This window comes from Brachycentrus maculatus, unplaced genomic scaffold, assembly GCF_059751285.1.
Source record: "Brachycentrus maculatus isolate JH-2025_06_01 unplaced genomic scaffold, ASM5975128v1 h1tg000320l, whole genome shotgun sequence".
Lineage (NCBI taxonomy): Eukaryota > Metazoa > Arthropoda > Insecta > Trichoptera > Brachycentridae > Brachycentrus > Brachycentrus maculatus.
Genome location: NW_028281069.1, coordinates 274,136 through 298,424, shown reverse-complemented (window position 1 = coordinate 298,424; position 24,289 = coordinate 274,136). Strand labels below are relative to the sequence as shown.

At 31.7% G+C, this 24,289-nt stretch overlaps 1 protein-coding gene across 1 annotated transcript; it reads left to right on the top strand.

Annotated features, from left to right (window-relative positions):
- The first annotated feature begins 816 nt into the window (after positions 1-816).
- Positions 817-16,939, top strand: Nmnat (nicotinamide mononucleotide adenylyltransferase). Its single transcript, XM_088268323.1, has 6 exons — positions 817-1,317; positions 2,672-2,895; positions 7,379-7,642; positions 9,789-9,890; positions 10,863-11,023; positions 14,908-16,939. Exons 1-6 carry the CDS (start codon positions 1,242-1,244, stop codon positions 15,566-15,568), a joined length of 1,488 nt encoding a protein of 495 aa, XP_088124449.1. The 5' UTR covers positions 817-1,241; the 3' UTR covers positions 15,569-16,939.
- Positions 16,940-24,289: the final 7,350 nt, after the last annotated feature.

The following is a 24,289-nucleotide window of genomic DNA, read 5'->3' as shown; positions in this document are numbered from 1 at the left end:
ATAATTTTCACTCGGATACTCATTATAAATTGTAACAAAAAAATGTGGAACTGGCCAAGTGATCGAAATATTAGAATTGTCATTATTTTGTATTTATTTTTCATGCTGAATTTTTTGCATTTGTATACTTATATTCCACCCTAAGACTGCCAGGATAAAATGATTACCGGAATTCCGAATGGATTAATCTCACCTAAAAATTACATATGACACGCATAGTTAATTTCTTTCTGAATCTTTATTTCGCATGATGATCTACCACTTTAGCAATCGAATGAAATTTTTCATATACGTCATTATTTTTTATAAAATCCCATGAAACAATACAATCATAACAGAAACACAAAAAGATTTAGAATAAATGTGAGAAGACATTATCTGAGATGATCATTATCATCAAATGATTTTTAACTGTGCAACAGACCTTTTTATTTAAATCCTAAATGTTTTTTCTCCATTCAAAAATATTTAGTTTATTTAAAAAATAATTAAACAATACCTTTTCTTCAAAGTGCAAAACCAACACTTTCTGCCCTGTAGCGGGTAAATATAATATAAAGTTAAAAATATCTCTCTTGCTGGGATACAGTACACTTTTTGGGCATTCCGAAAACATGCATAATTGAAAATTGTTGATTTTTGATTTATGACGTTCTTGAAAGGAGTGAGCGATATCTAATTTATCTTGATATATTGCCCTCGGGGATAAAATCTAATGTTTGAAAGAGACCCTACAAAGTGAGGTGATAACAACCTGCCCCGTTTTTTATTGCTTTATTCAATAAATCATAATTCGTATCATTATGGCAACATTCTGAGTTTACGTCACGTCAATATTAAAAAATATATTTTATTTGAAGTGTCGCAAAAAGATTATTGTGCGAACTTAAATTTATCATTAAATATTCAATGGGCCACATAGATAAGCGAAAATAGCGCTCAGTATAGAATATTTTTATACGTGTTATTCTAAATATACCTGTATTATCTCTATTCAATCGTAATAATACGGTGTCAAGCTATCCTTGAAGTAAATATCGACCGAAAAGTGATACGAAGCTACAAATGCTTGTGCAATACAAATAAACCGAAATTTGGTGCGCATAATTTAAATATGTAAATCAGTTTTCTTGTAAAACACAAATGACGCGAGATTAAATTATGTTTTTGGGTGGAAATGTGAAATTGTTATATCACTGTGATTGTTATTTTCTTACATTGTTTTGTCAATATCATTAACGATGGCTCAAGGGTCTATTGTACTGATGGCCTGCGGGTCATTCAGCCCGCCAACACCGATGCATTTTCGTATGTTTGGTAAGTAATGCATTTATTTTATTTTAGTTTGTGTTTAATTTCACATCGCACAATATTTTATAACATATGCCCGTGTTGCCCATGCTAAAATGGTTTGCGCAAACTGAAGACCCGGTCCAAGTATAGTCTCGGTTCTATATTCAGACAACGAAGGTTTGATAGTCCCAAGAAGTAACAATAAATATGGGAGTCGAACACTGCAATATATCATTCCAAACATTTTAAATTTGTTGCCGACGGATGTTAGAGGTCAAAATAAAATATGGAACAAAGGCAAAATAAAGGAATGGGTGAATGATCAAGAGTTAATTTTATGAAAATTGTAAAATATTTATATTCTTAATTTTTCTCTCCTTTTTGTGTGTATTAGGTTTAAATAGTTAATAACAATGAAAAATGTATTAATAAAGAACTCCACCGACAAGACACACAAGGTGGCTTGGTGGGTCTCTGCAAATTGTTTTTGAAATATGTTTAAAATTGTGATTTAAATAAATGTATACAATTTATGTTAATAAAAATAAAAATAATAAAAAAAGGTATTAAATTCGTGTTTATTTGTAAAACATTTATGGGAACTAAAATGGACATATTTAATAGTAAATCTATACATGTTTTAAACTAAAAGATGCTTATAAATATGTAAATATGACATCATTTTGAGTGCGTCCGACCACTTGCTCACAAATCTGCGTTATCTCCAATTTAGGATTTATTTAAAAGAAGGATGAAAGTAGACTGAATGCAGTCGAAATGCGATCTCTCAGAAGAATGTGCTACAAAACAATGTATGATAGATGTGCGAATAGTGAAATAAGGAAGGAATGCAAAGCTGAGATAAGCATTATCGATAAAATTAAGAAACTTGTGTTGAGATGGTTTGGACATGTAGAACGAATGAGTGAGGAAAGAACGGTAAAACAAATTTATGAGGCGAATGTTATTGGGAAAAGAAGCAAAGGAAGACCGAGAAAAACATGGCACGATCAGGTATGCCAAATACTTGAATGTGGTCAGGTTAGGAGTCGTAACAATCGTCGGGTATGTATGAGGAGATGCATGAACGTGGAAGAGGCGAAGAATGTTTGCAAGGACAGAGTGGTGTGGCGCTCTATTCCCTCTGCCTACCCCTGCGGAGAAGCGGCGTGATGGTTAGTTATTTTTTATTTTTTTTTTTTTTGTGACTTCTCATCTTTTTATATTATTTATTGAGCAGAAACTCTTTTATTTGTATGTGAAGTCCGAATCCTGGATTATAATCACATAATCATATGAGAAATGCCAGAAAATATCCTTTTTGTAATACCTTCGGGCATTGAAAGGGTTAAAGAGGTTCCTCTCTTTTTTTTCACAGAAATAGCCAAAGACTATTTTCACTGCCTTGGCACGCACGACGTGATAGGGGGCATAATGTCTCCCGTACACGATGCTTACGGCAAGAAGGACCTGGTGGCCGCTACACACCGCTGCGCCATGCTGAAGTTGGCGCTCAAATCGTCCGATTGGATCAAAACTTCCGAGTGGGAAGTCAATCAGGAGGGATGGACGAGAACTCGGATGTCCTTGCAATACCATCAGGTAATTTTGCTTAGATTTTTTATTGAAGAGACAGATTTAAGCTCCTTTTCTTGTAGACGTATCACTCATGTTTTACAGTCTTACTAACTTTTTACTTTTTACTTTTTCATATTTTTTTATATTTTTCAGTTTTTAATTTTATTTTTAAAAAAAACTTTTTGTTTTCTGATAGTCAAGTATTTTATATTAACACTGTTATTCTAGTTCCACTTATAATACCTATTGTATTCTTGCCAGTGCCCTTTACCATGACCTAAATTATATTGTATACCCACACACAGGCCATGCTTTTGTGGGATCTTTTTTTGTATTTATATTTTATTAATATTTTTTTGTATTTGAATTTATGTCATGTTTGTATAATGCAAAATAATTTGAAATAAAGAAGAAAAAAAAAACAAATTCTTTCTTTTGAACCACATGTGTCTTACTAGTCAAATAATAGTTAGCTTGTTCTCTATATTATTAATATTTAAATCATTTACTTTGTTAACAACATTTTGAGTGTATCCAAATACTTGTTCACAAATCTGGATTGTCTCCAATTATAGGAGGTGTTTATCATATTATTTTTTGACATCTCAACATAGATACAGAAGAATATGGAAATCTGGGCATTTGCGGGGCTTACGACCGTAAATGCCCCGCATGTAATATATATATATATATATATATATATATATATATATATATATATATATATATATATATATATATATATATATATATATATATATATATATATATAAAATGTTAGTAATTTTAGTACATAACCACTCTAAAGGAGTATCGACGTTAATGAAAGTCGAAGTCTCTCTGTCAGTTGGTATGATGTTATTTGTATAGTGATGACATCTCGGCTGTCCAAACCCAAAACCCAGTAAGGGACATTTATTTAGTAGTACGTTTTTATTGCATTTTTGGACTAAGTAGCGTCTACTTAGTCCAAAAATGCAAAAAAAACATACTACAAAAAAATGTCCCTTACTGTGTTTTAAGTTTGGACAGCCGATCTGTGGATACCTGTATTTAACTTTGTCATAAAACAAAAAAACATTTATTTTTTTATTTAAATTATTTTTACATAATTTCTATCTTCATAATACAAAGATTTTATTTGTAAAAATACATATTTAACGCAAAAAAAAACCCACTCCCCAGAGAAAGTCGGACATCGATTATTGTACTCCTGAAAAGGTTAAGTTCCCATCATTTTACTCCTTTGTAAAAGAAAGCACGGATATAAGATGACTCTTTTTAGAGTCAAATTTCCCAATGCTTTGGGCTTTATTATTTCCATGTTTGACTGTACCAACTACCAAACTTTTTGAAGCACAATGCATCGCCCATATTTGAGACTTAAAGATTTAAGAATTTTATTTTTATTATATGTATTTACTACACATACCTTATCTTATCATTTTGTTTTATTTTTCTTTTCATTTTGTGGACTTGCGTATTAGAAAACAATGAATCGGCTACTTTCTAAATTCCCTGTGAAAAATATCACACACCGTGTTAATCAAGTTTTCCCGCCAAAACTGGAACACAGAAAAGTAAGATCGCAATGATAAATAACTGATCATTTTGCATTCTTAATCACAGCATTAAATTCATCTTTTCTACCATTTTTATCATTAATCTTCTGCTCCAGACATGTTTTGAACTGATATATCATCTATCACCCGTTGTGTCAGCTTAAAAAAAAAATTATTATCATTGTTTAAAATACTAATATTTATTCAACTTTAACCGTTTCAGTGCTAGTCACGAGATACTATGCTTACATTTTCTAAATCCATCAACTGAAATTGCACAATGATCAGTACATATTAAGGTGACCATTTTTTTCAAAGCAAAAACCAGTACACATTTTTACCCAACGCATAGGTTTTTCAGGAGGGGGGGAGGGATTATTTGTAGTTTATCTCGGCATGTCAAAATTGATATTTATCACTATCATTTATCGGATTACTAATTACTGCAATTACAATACCTACCTTTTATTCTAAATTCATCGATCGATAAAACAAGATATATTAACTTGCAAGTGGGTTCTTTTTACATGAAAAAAACATATATTTTAGAAAATCTATGTACTATGAAGATGGAAATTTTGTAAAATTAAGAAATAAAACACCCCTTCGAAATATTTTTTAATTTTGACAAAATTATATACAAATATCCACAGATATCATTGTTATACAAGTTACATATACCATCTGACAGACGTACTCCTTACTCCTTTTAGGAAAATTTTCACCGACGTTCATTTACGTCCATACTCCCTGAAAGGTTAAACATTTACATATGTATATAGTTTTTTTTCTTAAGAATAATAATGTTTTATTCTTAATAATTAATTAGTAGCTGACTTAGCCAGAACAATACTTAGATATGGGTAAATCTGTACTTGTTTTATTTTACAACTGGCAGGACCAATGCCAAAAAAAAAACAGTACAGTACTGGTAAAACCAGTACGAATGGTCACCTTAGTATATATTGTCTGCTTAAGGGTGCATACTGACCCGAGCCATTTCGTTGTAATGTAACACGTTACGATGCGAGCATTCGTATAGTCAGTACAGCGAGCCGAGCGCTCCATCCATAGTTTCGGATCCTCGCTGATGCTCGCCGCGAGCGATGTTACGACGTTAAGTTACGACGAAATGCTCCGGTCAGTCTCCACCATAATGTGAACTTAATTAATTTCTGCCGGGTTTATGTTGCATGCTTGGGTTGACCATGTTGTGTTGTTACTGCTGATGGGGGCCCATGGATGAATAATGACTAAATTTCCATAAGCGTCTCCGTAAATTCACGCAAGACACATCCATATGGATGGGCAATCGATATACACCCGCATAAATTCTCGCTTGGCACATTTATGGTCATTACAAAACCAAAGATTTATTTACAACATTTTTGGACATGTCCAAATCCTTGTTCACCAATCGAGTTCTATAAGTTATGATTTTCAAGAATTTAAGTAGTTTATTGTAACTGCAGACAGTTGGTAGAATTCCATATTGAATTGTTGGATAATATATCCAAAATAAAACAAGGTTTGTTGGATTGAATTCTACATATTTTTTATTTTATTTATAAATTTTTTAATCAAAGATACATTGTATGGCATACTAATCAACATAGTTACATATACATAGTTTTTTTTACGTGCTACCTCACTAAGAGAGCAGATTGCTCGTGTTTAGAGAGGGAGTTCGCTTACAGGGTTTGTACATATAAATAAGAAGTAAAAATGAGAAATAATAAATGGTAATCAAACGGGAGTTTGCCTTATATGTTTTTGTAAATCATTTTTGAAAGATTTTAAATTGATTTTTTTATTTATGTATATGTTAATACGTGATGCGTTTCGTCTTCTTAGGATATTATCAAACACTCGCGTGTTTGATAATGTCCTTGTCAGTTTTAGGTATTACTTAACACATTGTTGTCAGGAGTTTTTTTCATCAACCCCGACCCTAATTAGTATACTAATTAGGGTCGTATACTAATCACTAAACAAAACTTACTCAACTCCGATCTGTTCAGTGTATTTTGGTGTCTTACACTCTACCAAAAGTAAGCAAAAAGAATACTTAAAAGCGTCCTCGCTCTCTACCAACAGCATGTTACACACTTTTAAGCGTTTCCCGCAAACAATGTGTTAAGATAAGTTGATTTTTAATAAGTATTTATAATTCTCCAGCACTTTTTTGCATAACATCATTCAATTGTGAATATTATTGCCAGACTTTTGATATTCTACTAAGTTGAATAAAATAAAATGAAATATCTTTATTTTATATTATTTTTTGACATCTCATCAAAGATGAAGAAGAATATGGAAGTCTGGGCATTTACGGGGCTGACGACCGTCATAGGCTGGTTTAAGTGATCACTTTACACACGTGTAACATTCACCAATTCTACCCATTATTGACAACCACACTACTCAAATTCTTGGAAGTTCTAAATATACATGAACCAATTTAGAAACCTTGTTCTTGAATCACTATAACTTCACTAGAGACATCTATTGGTGAGATGTAAAGAAGCTTTTTACTAAGCAGAAACTCTTATATTGGTATGTGAGGTCCGAATCCTGGATTATAATCACACACATGAGAAACGCCAGAAAATACCATTTTCATTTTTATTATTAAGCTTATAATTTGACCAGATAATTTATTTACAACATTTTGAGTGTGTCCAAATACTTGTTCACAAAATCTGGATTATCTCCAATTACAGGAATAATATGAAAATAACTCCTGTAATTGGAGATAATCCAGATTTTGTGAACAAGTATTTGGACACACTCAAGATGTTTGAAATATCTTTATTTTAATCACCTGATATATCAGATACTGAATAAACAAACATTTTTAAGGTCGATATGAATGATAAGATAAGGGGAAAATTGCATTTTGCAACTCCACGCGTTTGTTCAAATTTGATAATTTTTGCTTTCAGAATTATATGAACGCCTTCCTGAACGACCGAATAAACAACGACGCTTTGGATGGCAACATTCCGTCGTGGTTGCCAGATGCCATATTGAATCGGTCCCTCCGTAACACGGATGACATGGACAATGGCAACTTTGGCTATATCCAAAATAATGGCAATGACACGGACGATTTTCGACGGAAGGAGCAAAAAGTCCAATTGAAACTGTTATGTGGGGCAGATCTTTTAGAGTCGTTTTCTGTTCCTGGATTGTGGGCAGATGAAGATGTAAGTTGTTATGTTCTTGACATATTGTTAAAATAAGGTCACCATATTGCGAAATGAAATCAGTTATAGCAAATAAAAACCTGCGGAAGCTAAACTGGCAGTGCACAACGGAGTCCTGGTTCCAACTCTAATGTATGGAAGTGAAACATGGAGTTGGCAAAAGAAGGATGAAAGTAGACTGAATGCAGTCGAAATGCGATCTCTCAGAAGAACGTGCGACAAAACGATGTATGATAGATGTGCGAATAGTGAAATAAAGAAGGAATGCAAAGCATCATCGATAAAATTAAGAAAGGTGTGTTGAGATGGTTTGGACATGTAGAACGAATGGGTGAGGAAAGAACGGTAAAACAAATTTATGAGGCGACATTAAGATAAGTGGAAAAAGGAGCAGAGGAAGACCGAGAAAAACATGGCACGATCAGGTATGCCAAATACTTGAAAGTAGTCAGGTTAGGAGTCGTAACCATCGGCGGGTATGTATGAGGAGATGCATGAACGTGGAAGAGGCGAAGAATGTTTGCAAAGACAGAGTGGTGTGGCGTTCTATTCTCTCTGCTTACCCGTGCGGAGAAGCGGCGTGATGATTAGTTAGTTAGTTAGTTAGTTATATTGCGAATATGGACAAGATGTAGGGGATGCAAACCATACGTTCTTTCAGTGTTCGCTCACAACAGAGAAGGATAACTTTCTAAATAGCTTAACACGGGCAGGAATCCAACTCCCCACCCAAGTATCCACCCTTCTTTCTGAACCTAATTCTAGAATTGCGGGCATAATTTCTAAAATGATAAAGCTAAAAAGTTTGTTAATAAAAACAATACTTGACACTGGCAGAAACATCCTTTCACTGGGCGACTGCCAAATAAATAATAAAAAAGGATAAAATAAGACATTAAAAAAAAACAGACACAAAATTGTATAAGTGTTTGAAAATGTATGATGAGATGCCTGAATGTATGACGAATGAAAAGAGACTGAAAGAATTTTAAAATCAATGTTTTGTTTACTGTAAGAAGATGTAAAAATATATATTTCTTGTAAATTAAGTGTAAAATAAGTAATAGTTTGTATTAAATGTAATATAAGATAACTAAAGAATTAAATTAAATTAAAAAATATTTTATAATAAATCTGTCACTAACAAAACTGCCAAATTCAACCCGGGACAAAAGAGTATATGATCACCTCCAAATTGAGATAGAATAGAATCTTAACATGGTCATATTCAATATAAGATACAACAAGGTCAGATAGATTATGGTCACATTCAAACTAGAATAAACAAGGTCAGATAGATTATGGTCACATTCAAACTGGGATACAATAAGGTCAGATCGATTATGGTCACATTCAAACTAGAAAAAAACAAGGTCAGATAGATTATGGTCACATTCAAACTGGGATTAAAACAAGGTCACATGTTATTGGAGATAAAACTTCTATTTCTAACCCCTTTCCACACTAATGGTGCATAGGGTACTGGAGCACATAGACTGTGTTTTTTCGATCATCAACTACATAAAAACAAGGTTCTTCGCTCCAATAATTTGTCCAGGGTGATATTTAATAAATATAAATATTTATATGAAAAACAATATTTGGACCTCCCTGGGAATCAACCTGGGACCTTAAGCATGGTAACCCAACACGCTAACCACTATAGGACAGACAATAAAAATAAAACAGTCAGATATATCCAATGTTTACATATCGCTCACTCCTTTCAAGAACGTCAAAAATAAAAAAAAACTTAGAACGTTTTTAAAGTTTTAAAATATAATGCAATGTATTAAAAATAAATATCAAGCCACTTATTGAACTTTTTACTGTGCAACAGATCTTTTTAGGTAAAACCTGAAGGTTTTTTCTCCATTTGAAAAATATTAAGTATATTTAAAAAAATAATAAAACAATACATTTTCTTCAAATGCAAAAACAACACTCTCTGCCCTGTAGCGGGTAAATATTAAGTTAAAAATATGCCTCTTTTCTGGGATATAGTACATTTTCTGGGCATTCCGAAAACATGCACAACTGAAAAATGACGATTTTTTATTTATGACGTTCTTGAAAGGAGTGAGCAATATGAGTATTGTACTTGCTTATTAAGTGATTTAAAAAATTTAAAAAATTAAATCTCTAGTTGGAGACTATTTTGGGTGAACATGGACTTGTTGTGATTAGCAGAAGTGGGTCAAATCCGGAGAAGTTCATTTATGACTCCGATGTCCTCACAAGATACAAGGTAAGTTTTTAAACATTGATAATGCTAAAATGCAACAACCTGTAAAAAAAATACCATAGTTTAATTTAGTAAAAGTCCTTTAGTATGAAATTCAAGGGACAGAATTTTGCAGAATTTCACAACAGCCAGCAATACGGCAGCTATTTTTTCTATGGTCAAAGTTTTATAAACATATTAATGGCTGATGTATAATTTTGTTTTCACACTATCTGCGGGAAAGGTAATTTTACCGTTTCACTCGACTGGTGGTGTTGGGCGGGAAGGGTAATTTTACCTTTTCACTCGACTCATTGTAAATTGCGTGTAAGTTATTTTTACGCATCACTTTTGTGGCATCTTTTGATCTCATATCGATGTATACAGTATGTTTAAATGTTATCACTTCTTTTCAGAGATGTTTATTTCTATTATGAGCGTGAATCCCCCCACAGATAGTGTGTTAACTATCCAAAAAACATATTAAATGTTTTTTTTTTTGACATCAAAGATGAAGCAGTCAGTGGTGACCTACTAACTCCTAATCCCCCATTAACTATTGTTGTCTTTCATAAATTATAACTGCACATTTTAAAACTATCACTTAAGTACCTAGAATTGTATAGCTACATAGGACCGTCAGCCCATTTAATCTGCACATTCGTTTGAAAACGCCATAACTAGGCGAAACAATTGTCACGATATTAATTGTTATGTGTTTTCTTTAAATAAAGTACAACTTAGTAGACTCAAGAAATCTGTGTTTGATTTAAAAAAATAATACATAAATTAAAATGGAGTTCTGCAAATCAAACGCCAAATCAATAAATAACATCACTCAGATGGAATTGGGTTTGCGGTTACTTGTTATTAGTATACTGAGGGTCGGGCGGCAGTCTGTCTGAGTAAAATTCGGGTCGGGATTATTGAAAAAACCGCCCGACAACAATGTGTTAAATAATTATCCTCATATTATTGTTTTTATGTTTGTTCCAGCGCAATATAACCATAGTTACTAACTGGGTACCCAATGAAGTGAGCTCCACGATGATCCGACGATTGCTGCGCAGGGGGGAGAGTGTCAAGTACCTGGTGGACGACAGCACCATCGCGTATATCAAACAGCATCAGCTCTACGGATCGGGGACCCAGAACATGTAAATATCAGTTTTATATAACGGTTTATCTAAAGCATAGAAATGCTCCATTAAATGGAGAATCTAGTGCGTTCATAAAAGACACGCATTTCTCTACATTTATCATTTTTAAGCATTTGCAGATCTGATACCTAAGTGTTAAGGCCCAGTGTTTGACAAGTCACAACTTTATTTTCTCTAAATCCTGGTAACATTGTATGTAACTGATTTTTTTCTTGTATTGAAAAAATAAGTTTTTCTTCAAAATAATTATATGGTTTTCAAAAGAAAAGAGTTATTGAAATGTAAAGAGTTAAAAAAAATATAAAAAATATTTTTTCCATATACATATATATGTATTCTAAAAATTTTAAAAAAATCCAATATAATGTATATTGGAATTTTATTTTCTCTACATCCTGGTAACACTTTACGTAACTTATTTTTTTTCTTGTATTGAAAAAAGAAGTTTTTCTTCAAAATAATTATATGGTTTTCAAAAGAAAAGAGTTATTGAAATGTACAGTTAAAAAAATACTAAAAATATGTTTTCCATATATGTATAATATATTCTAAAAATAAAAAATAAAAATCAATTTACATTTTTAAAAAAATCAGGCGTGGAGGGACTTGTTACCTCTCCGGCGGTCGGCCGCTGATTGAATTTTGTGTTTGCAAGGATGGCCTTAAGTTAAGAGTGCTGAGAATCGATATATCAACTTTGGTATACTTTGCCAAGAGTGTGGCCGTTGATATACCGTCGATGTGTGTTTTGCTGGTGAAGCTGAGATATTGTGTCGCAATGTATGCATTTCTAATGTTCCAATTCATCAATAATATTCACAAATAAAGTAATTCAACTCGTTGAACGCCATGTGAGTTATATATTTAACTTACGCTGTGTTTGATCAAGAGGTTGCGTGAGATAAATACAACTCCAATCATGGATTGGATTTTACGTTCTGTGAATTGGATACGATTCATGTTTGCCATGCAATGTAATTGTATGCACTTTTTGTGTGGCTCCCTGGACAGATTATCATTACATTTTAATTGCTTTGTGTTTCATGAAAAAACATTTGATACAAAAAAATTAACCGCAACCTTCGCGTTTGTCTTGTTTGCATTTGTGGCCCCAGCAATATTTTTTTAAGCGCCCTTGAAGCAGTACAATTTTATGAAAATGGCGCCATAGAAATTATCTAAAATTATTATTATAACACTAAACGTTTCTCAAAAACGATTGTCCACCTCCATAGTGTAGTAGGTAGCGCGCTAGGCTACCATGCTTGAGGTCCTGGGTTTGATTCCCAAGAGGGTCAAAATAAATATTAGTGATTTTTCATTCTTAATATTTATTTAATATGACCCTGGACTGGTACCTGAAGCGGAAGGCTAATCATCTTTCCTTCATGTATTAAATGATCAAGATAACACTGTTTCTATATGATGCAGTGCCCTATGCACCAAAGGGTGCGGATAAAGGTTTGAAGATGAAGGAACGTTTCTCATGGCAGCGTGTTTCTTGACAGCGCTATCGCCCAGCATTTTTATTGTTTTCAATTGCATTATTTATTTGTAGATTTTTAAATATATATTTTCATTTGGAATGATAAATATTGGAAATGTGTGATTTCTACATTATTTCTTTTCCATTTAACCAGACTAGGGCCACAGCAACGTGTGCCCAGGCACAGCTAGTTTTAAATAAATATATATAAAGCATTTCTTAATTATGATTACAATTAGGTAAGTATTATAACAATCATTGATTTTTACAATGTTACTTCCGTGTCGGGTTGTGGTCCCGTGGTTGGTGTCGCGGACTCTTAAGCCAGAGTTTCTTGGTTCGAACCCACTCTACCACAATTTGATACCTATTTCTAATAATGAGCCGCTTAGGCTCACATATCGCTCACTCCTTTCAAGAACGTCATAAATCGAAAATCGTCAATTTTCAGTTGTGCATGTTATCGGAATGCCCAGAAAATGTACTATATCCTATCAAAAGAGGCATATTTTTAACTTAATATTTACCCGGTACAGGGCAAAAAGTGTTGTTTTTGCATTTTGAAGAAAAGGTATTGTTTAATTTTTTTTTTTAAATAAACTAAATATTTTTCAAATGGAGAAAAAACCTTCAGGTTTTACCTAAAAAGATCTGTTGCACAGTAAAAAGTTCAATAAGTGGCTTGATATTTATTTTTAATACATTGTGTTATATTTTTAAATTTCAAAAACGTTCTCCTGAAAAATCAAGCTTTTTGATTTATGATGTTCTTGAAAAGAGTGAGCGATATATATGTCGTATGAAATTGAAATATTTACACAAATATTTCTCTTTTTCAAAAAAAAAAAAAAAGTAATTATTATAAAAGTAATTATTCATATCTCAACATAGATGAATAGGAACATGGATGCCTGGGTATTTAAAGGGCTTATCATGTGTCATAGGCTGGTCTAAGTAATCAATTTATACGCGTGTAACATTCACCCATGTTTGACAACCACAATACTCAAATTTTGAATGTTGTAAATATCCTTTAATTGACAACTTCTTTCGCACGCGAGTTCTCGGCATCATCTATGGTTGAGTTGATTAAAAAACAATATCTAGCAGAGACCTTTCTGAAATGTTTGGAAGATTCTTCCGGAATCATTTTACAAACTAGAAGATGTTTCAAAACATGAAAACATCAATTTTTATTTAACTTGTATTTCTCCAGATAGTGAGAACATAATATATTAAATATTTTATGAAAATATAAACAGGTTAATATTTTGAATATTACGTAATAACATATCGCTCACTCCTTTCAACAACGTCATATATCAAAAATCGTCAATTCTCAGTTGTGCATGTTTTCGGAATGCCCAGAAAATGTACTAAATCCCAGCAAAAGCGTCATATTTTTAACTTAATATTTACCCGCTACAGGGCAGAAAGTGTTGTTTTTGCATTTTGAAGCAAAGGAATTGTTTGATTATTTTTTAAACATACTAAATATTTTTCAAATGGAGAAAAAACCTTAAGGTTTTACCTTAAAAGATCTGTTGCACAGTAAAAAGTTCAATAAGTGACTTGATATTTATTTTCAATACATTTCACCATGTTTTTAAACTTTAATAACGATCTCCTGAAAAATCTAGTTTTTTGAGTGAGCGATATATTAACCTGTACATTATTGAGCCAAATGTCTCACTTTATGATATTTTTGCCAGCAATATTATAATGAATATTAATAACAAGCAAATTATACAAATAATAACTGTCAACTTGAAAATATGCAACTTAACGATTCAAATGATAAAGTTTGCAACATTCTATTAACTGGCAAAATAAACTAAGTTGTTTGAAATGTCATAATTATGTGGTTTTAAAAGTAAATTCAACTTTGACTTTAATAGCGGGTATTTTATTCGTCCGCCTCCGTAGTGTAATGGTCAGCGCGCTCGGCTACAGCGCGATCTAATAAATATAAGTGATTTTTTCACCCTAATATTTATTCGATATTACCCTGGACTGGTACCTGAAGCGGAGGGCTGATCACCTTTCCTTTGTGTTTTAACGATCAAGATAACACTGCGTTTATATAATACAGTGCCCTATGCACCATTGGGGCGTGGAGAAGGGTTCAAACGAAAAAAAAATTATTCAGGCTAACAGCTTTAAATAACGGGGATTATTCAAACAGTGATTTTAGAGTTAAGGTTTTTTGCCAGTATTTTTACAATATAATATATATACATACAAGCAATAAAATGTTTTGTAGAATTGCTCTATTAAAATTAATGTTTTTTCTTAATTTAGATCAAAAACAAATGGAAACGGCAGCTAACATAATTGACTTTTCTTTTTCTCAACACGCTTTCACTCGCGGATGGACTCACGGAATACTTTGCAGTAAGTTTACCGAATATTCTTTCTTAAAACCATCCGCCATAACCCCTTCCCCGTCCCCCAACGACGTGGTCATGAAATCCCCTCACGAGTACCGCTCCTTCAAGGGGGACTCCCCGAAGCCCCAAAGCTCGCACATCTCCTCCAAGATCATCAACTATCTGATGGGCGTAGACGTGGCGGACAGTAGCGAGGTCTACACATCCAGCGCCCAAGCCCAGGGCACGCATTTCAAAGAAAAACGCCTGAGGCTGACCAACAAAGTGTCGTCTACGGCGGATCTGTCCCCCAAATCGTTTTGCGGGGATCTGAACAAAAATTACACGGGTTCGAGCGAAGACGTCCGGGCCACCCCGAGAAAGGCCGTCAAAGTCATTACGGACCTCTCCGGGGTGCACAAAGTGGTCGGGAATAACAGGAAGGTATGTGATCTCGAGCCGGAATTCACCGACGAAGTGTTTTTGTATTTTAACTGTCATCCGGTGGACGGGAGCACTCGGCTCAGCAGTAACTGCCTGTCCCTAGATTTGGACAAGTTGAAAATTAAAGATGATGAAAAAGTAGACGGCCCCAGGAGCCCCCTGAGGAGCTACGATGACGTAGTTAAGTTCATTTTTTCCGAACACGGCATACAGGTCTTGAGCGATAGGGAAACTATAGTTTGATGCGATCGATTCCTACTTACTTGTGCCAAAACCTATCATTATGGGGTGTATGTATTTGCAAAACTGCCATTGGCCGCCGGTGATGAGATTTAAAAGGAATTTTTTTTTGCTGGTTTAAAATTTTGCTTTATTTACTGCCATATTATTTATTCAATCGTGGAACCATATGTTGGTTATATCAAAAAGTTTAACTCTTGTATAATAGCAATTATTGAGTTTTATTTCATTACGCATTACTAAATTCGTAAACTACACTTTTACTATTCACCAGTCGAAGAAAACAACTGTAGTTTTCGAAACTTGTCGTGAGTAATGAAATAAAACTCAATAAGTGGTATTATTTACTGTCAACACATTAAACTAAAATGTGGATGTACAATGATATTAAATGACTTGTTTGTTGAATAAGTTTCAAATTCTTTGAAATTGCATTTTTATTATTTATTGCTTAGAAGTGGACATTTGTCCACCATTTGTTAAATATTACAGCAATACATTGCTCATGGTTGACAATGTGCTTCTTGACAGCCCTATCACTTTAGCATTTTTTTTCAATTGCATTATTGTTTCATCGATTTTTAATATTTGCATTGCTTCACGAGCATTGTGAAATTTACATATTAGAAATGTGTGCTTTCCATTTAATCAGCCTGAGCCACAGCGATGCGTGGCCAGAAACAACTAGTAATATCTGAATATGAATTGTTCACTTTGCCTTCAAAAAAAAAATACTAAGTACAAAAAATCTTTTTTTTTAATTTTCAACTAACGAAAATTGTTGTACTGATGATGCAGATTTTTTTTAAAGTGATGTACAGTGGTCGTTTTGCAAATACATAAATAAAAATCCAAAGTATTACATATTTACAATAATAAATAATATTTAACGTATAATTGTATTATGTGACCAATATATTTATGACCCAAATGTATATAAATTGTATTTTTCATAACATCCATTAATATTTTTTCAGTTATAATTGCCAAATTTTTCAATATTTACTTTTAAAATTTACTGTCAATTGAAGTGGTCAATTTGTTATGTCATATCCAATGGTTGAAATTTGCACTGTAATTTGACTCGGAGCTGTGTATATATTATTTATTTATTTTTCAAAGGTATTGTTAGTATCATCAATTAACCGATAAGTGCGATGCTTAAAATGAGACACGAATGATGCCAATGTATCGATAAATACTCTACCTATTATTGCTTGTATAATGCCTATCAGAAATATATTAACCACTTAGTGCTCGGTTTTTTTTTCACAAAAATTTAACTTAAAATATCAGGTTATTTAAGGAGTTAAGATAATTTAAATGTTATCCAGTTCAAAAACACAAAACAAAGTCAAAGAAAAATGTAAAAAAACAAAACCTTATATAAAAAAATAATACAACAAGTCTTACTATAATAATAATAAAATAAAAAAATAAAACAATGAAAAGATAAAATTTGGTAATTTATCGAAGAATTTCCAATGAAAAGCATTACATTGTGTTATACAAACAAGTGGAAACACGCAAGCAAAAGTATTAAGTGGTTGAACAAGGATATACAGATCCGGCAGAAAGATCTCCCGCACATTGAAAAACATCCTCACACACAGTTCTACGAGTTTCAAAACCTCTCCCAGTTGATTCTTGGGACGCCACTGTTTTGTACAGGGTGCATCTGAATATCTCTGTGCGGGATTGTTCTTACGATCCCATCAGACAATCCCAGGGCAGCTGCCTTTTTAAGCGCTGAATGCTTTATAGATAGGCTTTGTTACGGTCTAGGTTGACCAGAGCCTGTTGCTCTAAAGTCTGATGGACCCAAACTTGGATAATCCGGAATGCTCGCTGAGTAGTATATACAGAGCCACCATTAGGAATATTCTCCTCCATAACAAACGCACAATGCTCACAACGCTACGCCATTGCGCTTACTAAAAATGGCACGCATACCACTGTCAAGCAAAATACCCTGCACCAATGTATCCTCATCACAACTTGAACAGCATCATCTCTAAATGCGGGAGCTCTTTTTTAGGGACCCTGTATTTAATCATAGTCTTTTATTGGTGTATCAATAAATGTTGAAAAAAAAAATACATGACTGCAAAGTACAGTAAACTCCCCTTTAACCTTGAGTTAGGTACCCCTTTATCTTAGGTAATGTTATAAGGGGTTGATGTTTTAGACTGTATTTTTACATTTTAACTAGCGGAAATGACTGAAATGAATCATTTAAAATTAAAATATAATTTAAAAACATTAACCCGGCTATACTTCCCCTCCGATAACGCGGTACCTATCTCTAACGTTTACTGTAGATTTTTTTATGTCATTCCTTTTTCATCTCTCACGTAATTCAATATTTAATCGATAACTCAGCATAGATAAAAAAGATTTTAAGATTTTTCATTAAGATGAACTGATTTTACAAATTTATGTCTTCTAATAGTCTTACGCTCTATTCCTTCTAAAAAGTCTTGATAACTCCTTTTTATATCTAAAATAATTGCCTTCTTATTATACAATGTTTTTATTGTGTAAATTTAGAAAAAAAATTAAGATTCTATTTTTATATCTTCCTTGAAAAATTTTACAATCAAGTTAGTTATTGAGTTGAAGTACAGAAACGAAAAGAGCCGTTCATACTGTATGAAAGTATGTATGCTAATATTTTTTCTCCTGAATGTATATAAGAACACCACAAATAATTTTTTGTCTGTATATACATATAATTTAGTCTGTTTTAAGCACAAAGTATACAACGCAGTAAAAAATACAGAAATACCTTGATCTTCTTAGACATCTTCAAGAATTGAAAAAAACAGCTAGTTTAGTCTACCGACACTTCTTTTTTCCTCTAAGATACTCGAAAATTCTAATCTAAAAACATAATTGTATTAAAAATACTATAAAAACTCGTTAATTCAAATTTGGCTATATTTCGAAAAATTTTGTTTTTGCTTAACACTTATTATGATTTTAACCTGTTGGGGAGTGTTGCCGTATGTGGTTGTTTAAACAAAACTTTCCTCAAAGGAATATGGGCATACATGAACGGCAACACTTATAACAAAAGCCCGGTGACATTTATTCCTAAAATGGTACTTATACTATCTTCTGTGGTTGTTTTTAAACACTGAAACAGCACTTAAGATTATTTTTATGTTTTTACCCACAATATTTTACTTAAAACAAAGTTTGTGCGACGTCCTCACAATGACGCTGTCAAAAAAAAAACATGAAATAAAACACGGATAATTTTGATATAAATTATGTTTACTGGTATAAATTTTCTTTTTATTGAAATAAATGTGTTGCTAGAAGCATTGACTATGATGTAAAATTATAAAAATGGAAAAAAACTCAATCCTGGATACAGTTTTGTCCACAGAAATTACTCCCAAACAGATTAAATAGTTGGGTAATCCAAAATTGCCTATAAGCCTATAAAATTATGTAAAAATATTTTCAATGCAATATTTTTACTAAAAGTCTCGAGAAAGAGCGAAGAATTGACAGCTACATAATAAGAAACAAAAATAATTAGAAAAAGCATTGTAAAATGCCCATAATAAAAAAAAAGCATTGTCGAAAAAAAAAGTGAAATAATTTTAAATTAAAACCATAATGTGTGCCTCCGTAATGTAGTAGTAGGAGCATTAGGCGTTAGCCTGGAGGTGTAGGGTTCAATTCCCCAGAAGGTATAATTAAATATGATTTTTACTTTATTATTTATTCAATATTATCTTGGACTGGTACCTGAAGTGCAGGACTGATCACCATTCCTTTGTTTATTTAACAATCAAGATAACACTCTTTCTATATGATGCAGTGCCCTATGCACCATAGGGTACGAATAAGGGATAGAAGAATAAAAATAATGAATAATTATAAAGTGTATTAAAAATAACATATAAGTGCCAAAAATATATATCGCTCTCGACTCTCAAGTCAAAGTTTCTTGGTTGGAACCCACTTTACCACAATTTGATACCTATTTCTAATAATGAGCTGCTTAGGCTTACAGAAATAGTATGAAATTGAAATATTTGTGAAAATAATAAAAACACAAATATATCTCTTTAAAAAAAAAAAATTGTAATAATAAGTCGATTAAAAATAGGTGGCGCCCGCCACCCTACCGATATTTTAGAATGTGCTCTAGAGTACAAAAAGGTTGGGAACCCCTGGCTTAGAAGAAAAATAAATTTATATTCTTCTTCTAAGTATATATTTTATATTCATTAAAAAAAATACTAATTTATCAACTCTGATTTGTTCACGGAAAATGGATTTGCTGATTTTTTTCACTTCCATTTTGAATTGACGAGTTTTTATACATACTAACAGTATATCAATATACGATAATTTAAATCATATTAATATAAATAAAGTATTAAAGAAAAATTATTAAAAGTTACCGTAGAACGGGGCTACTTGAACTTTGATGTGTTACTTGAGCCCAGTACCAAAAAAAAAATTTAAATCTGTATTTGGTCTACAATAATGAATTTATCGTGACAATAAGTGTCACCTGTCAGGGAAACAATGAATCATGTCGTTACATTCATTATTGTAGACCAAATACAGATCTAAATAACAAAAATCTCTCCATTCCTTGCCAAAACACTGCATTCCTCAGTAATTCCTTTACTGTCCAAGCGGCTAGACTCTGGAATGAACTACCTCTATACGTAAAAAATGCACCTTCTATTTTAACCTTCAAAAAACGCCTGAAACATCATTATCTTACCTTAGAACCCTAACTGTCCATCTCCTCCTCCCCTGACCCCTCCTCTCTTCCTTAAACTTTCTACCTGATTCCCTTTTCCCATGCCTTCCTTGCTCTATCGTCATTTCGTTTTTCTATTCATGTTACCCTGTTTAAATTCTTAATTTGTAATTATGCTCTCTTATGTTTCTTTGATTTTCTTTTTTCTTATATCCTTGTCTTAACCTGTTCAAGCATTATCTCCCCACTAATTTCTAACAGACATCAAAAGGTACAAGCCTAGATCGTTCACGCTAGTCTGTTTTTTTTTGGTTGGTTGGAAGATATTGCTTTATAGCAATAAGCCCGCCAATGTACCCACATATTGTACAAAGTTCAAATAAAAAATGTACTGGGCTCAAGTAACACATCAATGTTCAAGTAGCCCCGTTCAACGGTACCTTATTATGTACATAACATTATATAAATAATTAAATCTTATATTGAAGAATTTTTCTTAAGAATAAAATATCCCTATTTACCCTTATTAAATAATAATAAAGCGATTGTTTCTAAAGTATAGAAATAAATACTATAAATGTGTCAAAAAATCATACAGGATAATGGAAACAAAACTGGGTATATCGTTTCCATGTAAAATAAATTTATCAAGTAATTCATGGATACAAACAAATATAAAAATATTACCACATAAATTTACATAAGAGTATCTTAATTTGAACCAATTAGTATAATTTTAGTCTTCATTTCATGCATCCAGTATTAATTTATTAATGTATTTTTATGGTTACAACATTTTGAGTGTGTCCAAATACTTGTTCACAAATCTGGATTATCTCCTATTATAGGAGTTATTTTTCAAATTATTTTTTGACATCTCATCAAAGATGAAGAAGAATATGGAAGTCAATTCTACCCATTATTTACAATCACACCATTCAAATTCTTGGAAGTTCTATATATATATATATATATATATATATATATATATATATGAAACAATTTTGGAAACACTTCTTGAAAGAGAGTTTCTGCTTCAATAAAAAGCTTCTTTTCGTCTCACCAATAGATGTCTCTAGTGAAGTTCTAGTGATTCAAGAACAATGTTTCAAAAATTGGTTGATATATATATAGCTCCCATGAATTTGAGTGGTGTGGTTGTCAATAATGAGAAGAATTGGTGAATGTTAGTTACAACAGCCTATGACGGTCGTCATCCCTGTAAATGCCCAGACTTCCATATTCTTCTCCATCTTTGATGACATGTAAAAAAAAAATATTTTGATGTTATTCATTGAGTTTTGAAAGTTGATGTTAATTTATGTATTTAATATTTAGGAAAAAAATCTGTTTTTCGTATTTATCTTAAATATGACTGTTTTTATTTTTTATAAACCAAACGCTGCTACATTTCATTGCTGCTTTAGCGATATTTTATAATTAACATACTCGATAATATAAAACATAATATAACTTCTTAATAATAAATAGGCAAGCACTTTACGAATACATTTATCATTATAAAAAAAATCATCATTTCTAAAAATACAGATTCAAATATTAATTAACATTGCTTTTAATATACAAAATATATCATAGACTCAAATAATCATTATTCGATTTCCCTTGGACCTTATGTTTGTGAATTAATTTAATGTATTTTCAAATGCCGTATAAAGGAATTGTTCATTTATGGTCTGATTTTTCTACTGTCATAAATAAAATAAAATAAAACATTTATCTGAATGCAGGTAAGGTAGAGTATTAAGATTTAAACAATGTTAGGTAAACTTGCTTTTTTAGCATATTGTATTGTTTTCTTCTATATTTTTTTTGTATATTGTAGTATCTTAACTTATAATGCATTCAGCATGAATAAATAAATAGGATAAATAAAACATTTTATAAATAACCTCACCTAACCTGTCTGTTAATGAATTTACGCAAAGAAAATGGTCTAATAGGTGTGATTATTTTTTATAACAAAAATTTCACTTTTTCGAAATGCCAAATCATAGAAAAACAGTTAAAACATATTTTTACATAAAACTATGTTAAATAAAAATATTGATAGTAAATGTCTTTGAAGTTCTGATTCCTCAATAATATTCACAAATAAACAAATTTCATTCATTAAAAAAAATATGAATGATTTTTTTTGCAAAAACCCTATTGTTTTCGCCCTTATTCATTAAATGGACCATTTTAGCAAAAAAATATTCAGCAATTTTAGCTTATATATTAAGTATAAATGTCAGCACTAAAATGGATAATCTTATACTAGATATGCAAAGGACCCTCTGTTAGCCTAACCAACCATCAATTTTGCCAAATTAATAGGTTATTTTAATAAAAATATAAATATAAAACTAAAAAAAAAACTGTACAAAGAAGTCTACAACTGTCTCTTTATACATATTTTTAAAATAAATTTTGGGGCGCTTATGTTATTAGTTCAGGCACGACATTTCATATTCACATCTTAAGGACTAATTTTATTTGGACGGTACAATTTGTACATATACTCCCAGAGTATCATATCATAGTCATACAGGAGAAAATGACCAAGTGCATTTTTTACAAAAATGTGATTATTGACTATTTGATATTTGATATTACTAGCTTAATACTGCCCTGAAAAAATCCCAAATTAGATTTTAAACTTGGAAGTATAATATATTGACTTGTTAAAAATGACCAAACAGCATTGATGTTTATTTTCTTGCCAAGCAAAAGTGACTTAAATGGCCCTCCTGAACATTTTACGTTTTGTTAGTTGGTCACTTGCTCCTGTATGATTAAAATATTGTCTTTTTATTATTGGTAAATTTAGTATTGTATAATATATATCATTGTTTTTATTTTTTAAATGTAATCATATACTAAATCATTTACTCATTTAAAAATGTAATCAAACATTTTGTTTAAAGTAGGCAACAGGGAATATCCAATTCAGTAATTTAAACATTGATGTGGCACCTATTCAATGCCTTTTGTAAATAATTTTCTATCTAGAATTATAATCTAGTAAGCGTTTTTTGGAATTCATATTATTATATGTATGCGTTTGGAAATTAGTAAGGCAACACTTACGAGGTTGTAATTATTTTTTAAAAATGTGAAGTGAAAAATCAATATTGATACATTGCATATGTTGAAAATACAGCAAAAACTGACGCAAGTCCAAAAAAATACTTAAAATGACATGGCTATATGTTATATAAATTCTGAATTTTACTTTGAAGCTCAGTCAAAATTTAATCACGCATATTGAATATCAGAGCACTGCTATGTTTGAATTGAGAAACAGTTTACTAAATCTGCATTTTTTTTTAATCATTTTAATTATTACATAAATTTACATGGTCAATTTTCACACTTTGCTCACAAGTTATACAGAGAAACTTATTAACCGCTAAGGCGAGGGAAAAGTATTTCTACCCGTTCGGTCGATTGATGCTTAAGGATGGGAAGGATATCTTTACCTTCTGCGCCGGCCTCATTTCAACGGCAGAAAATAAGGAATTACATGTTTAATGTTTTTATATGAATATTTTGTACCAATCTCTTTGTTAGTATCTTAACTTATGTACATAATTATCAAATCCTGTCACCAACGGTCCGCAGGCGTAAAAAACACCTGTCCCAAATGTGTTAGAATATTTCGCTTAAATAGGTTAAAATTATGCAGTTATGATTTTTGCAAATTCTTTCAATTTTATAACTTACAAAATTACTTTGTCATAAAATCACTTTATATCTTTTTATAATTTTGAACACTTACGAAGCAAACAGTTTGTTACCCAAGACTTTTAAAGTATTAAAAAAAAATTTTTAACAAATATTTAATTTTTTGTCATGTAGATAATTTTTAGCATTAATTGATCTTGAGGAAAGGGCTGTTTTCTTCAAATCGTTGTAAAAGTTATAGTAAGATATACAAAGTCATATTAAAAAATAAACTAAGTTTAAAAGAGCTTTTAATAAAC

Coding starts and splice junctions, on each gene's coding strand:
- Nmnat (XM_088268323.1), top strand. CDS start 1,242: ATGGCTCAAGGGTCTATTGTACTGATGGCCTGCGGGTCATTCAGCCCG. Junction 1,318..2,671: donor GATGCATTTTCGTATGTTTG/GTAAGTAATGCA, acceptor TTTTTTTCACAG/AAATAGCCAAAGACTATTTT. Junction 7,643..9,788: donor GATTGTGGGCAGATGAAGAT/GTAAGTTGTTAT, acceptor TTAAATCTCTAG/TTGGAGACTATTTTGGGTGA.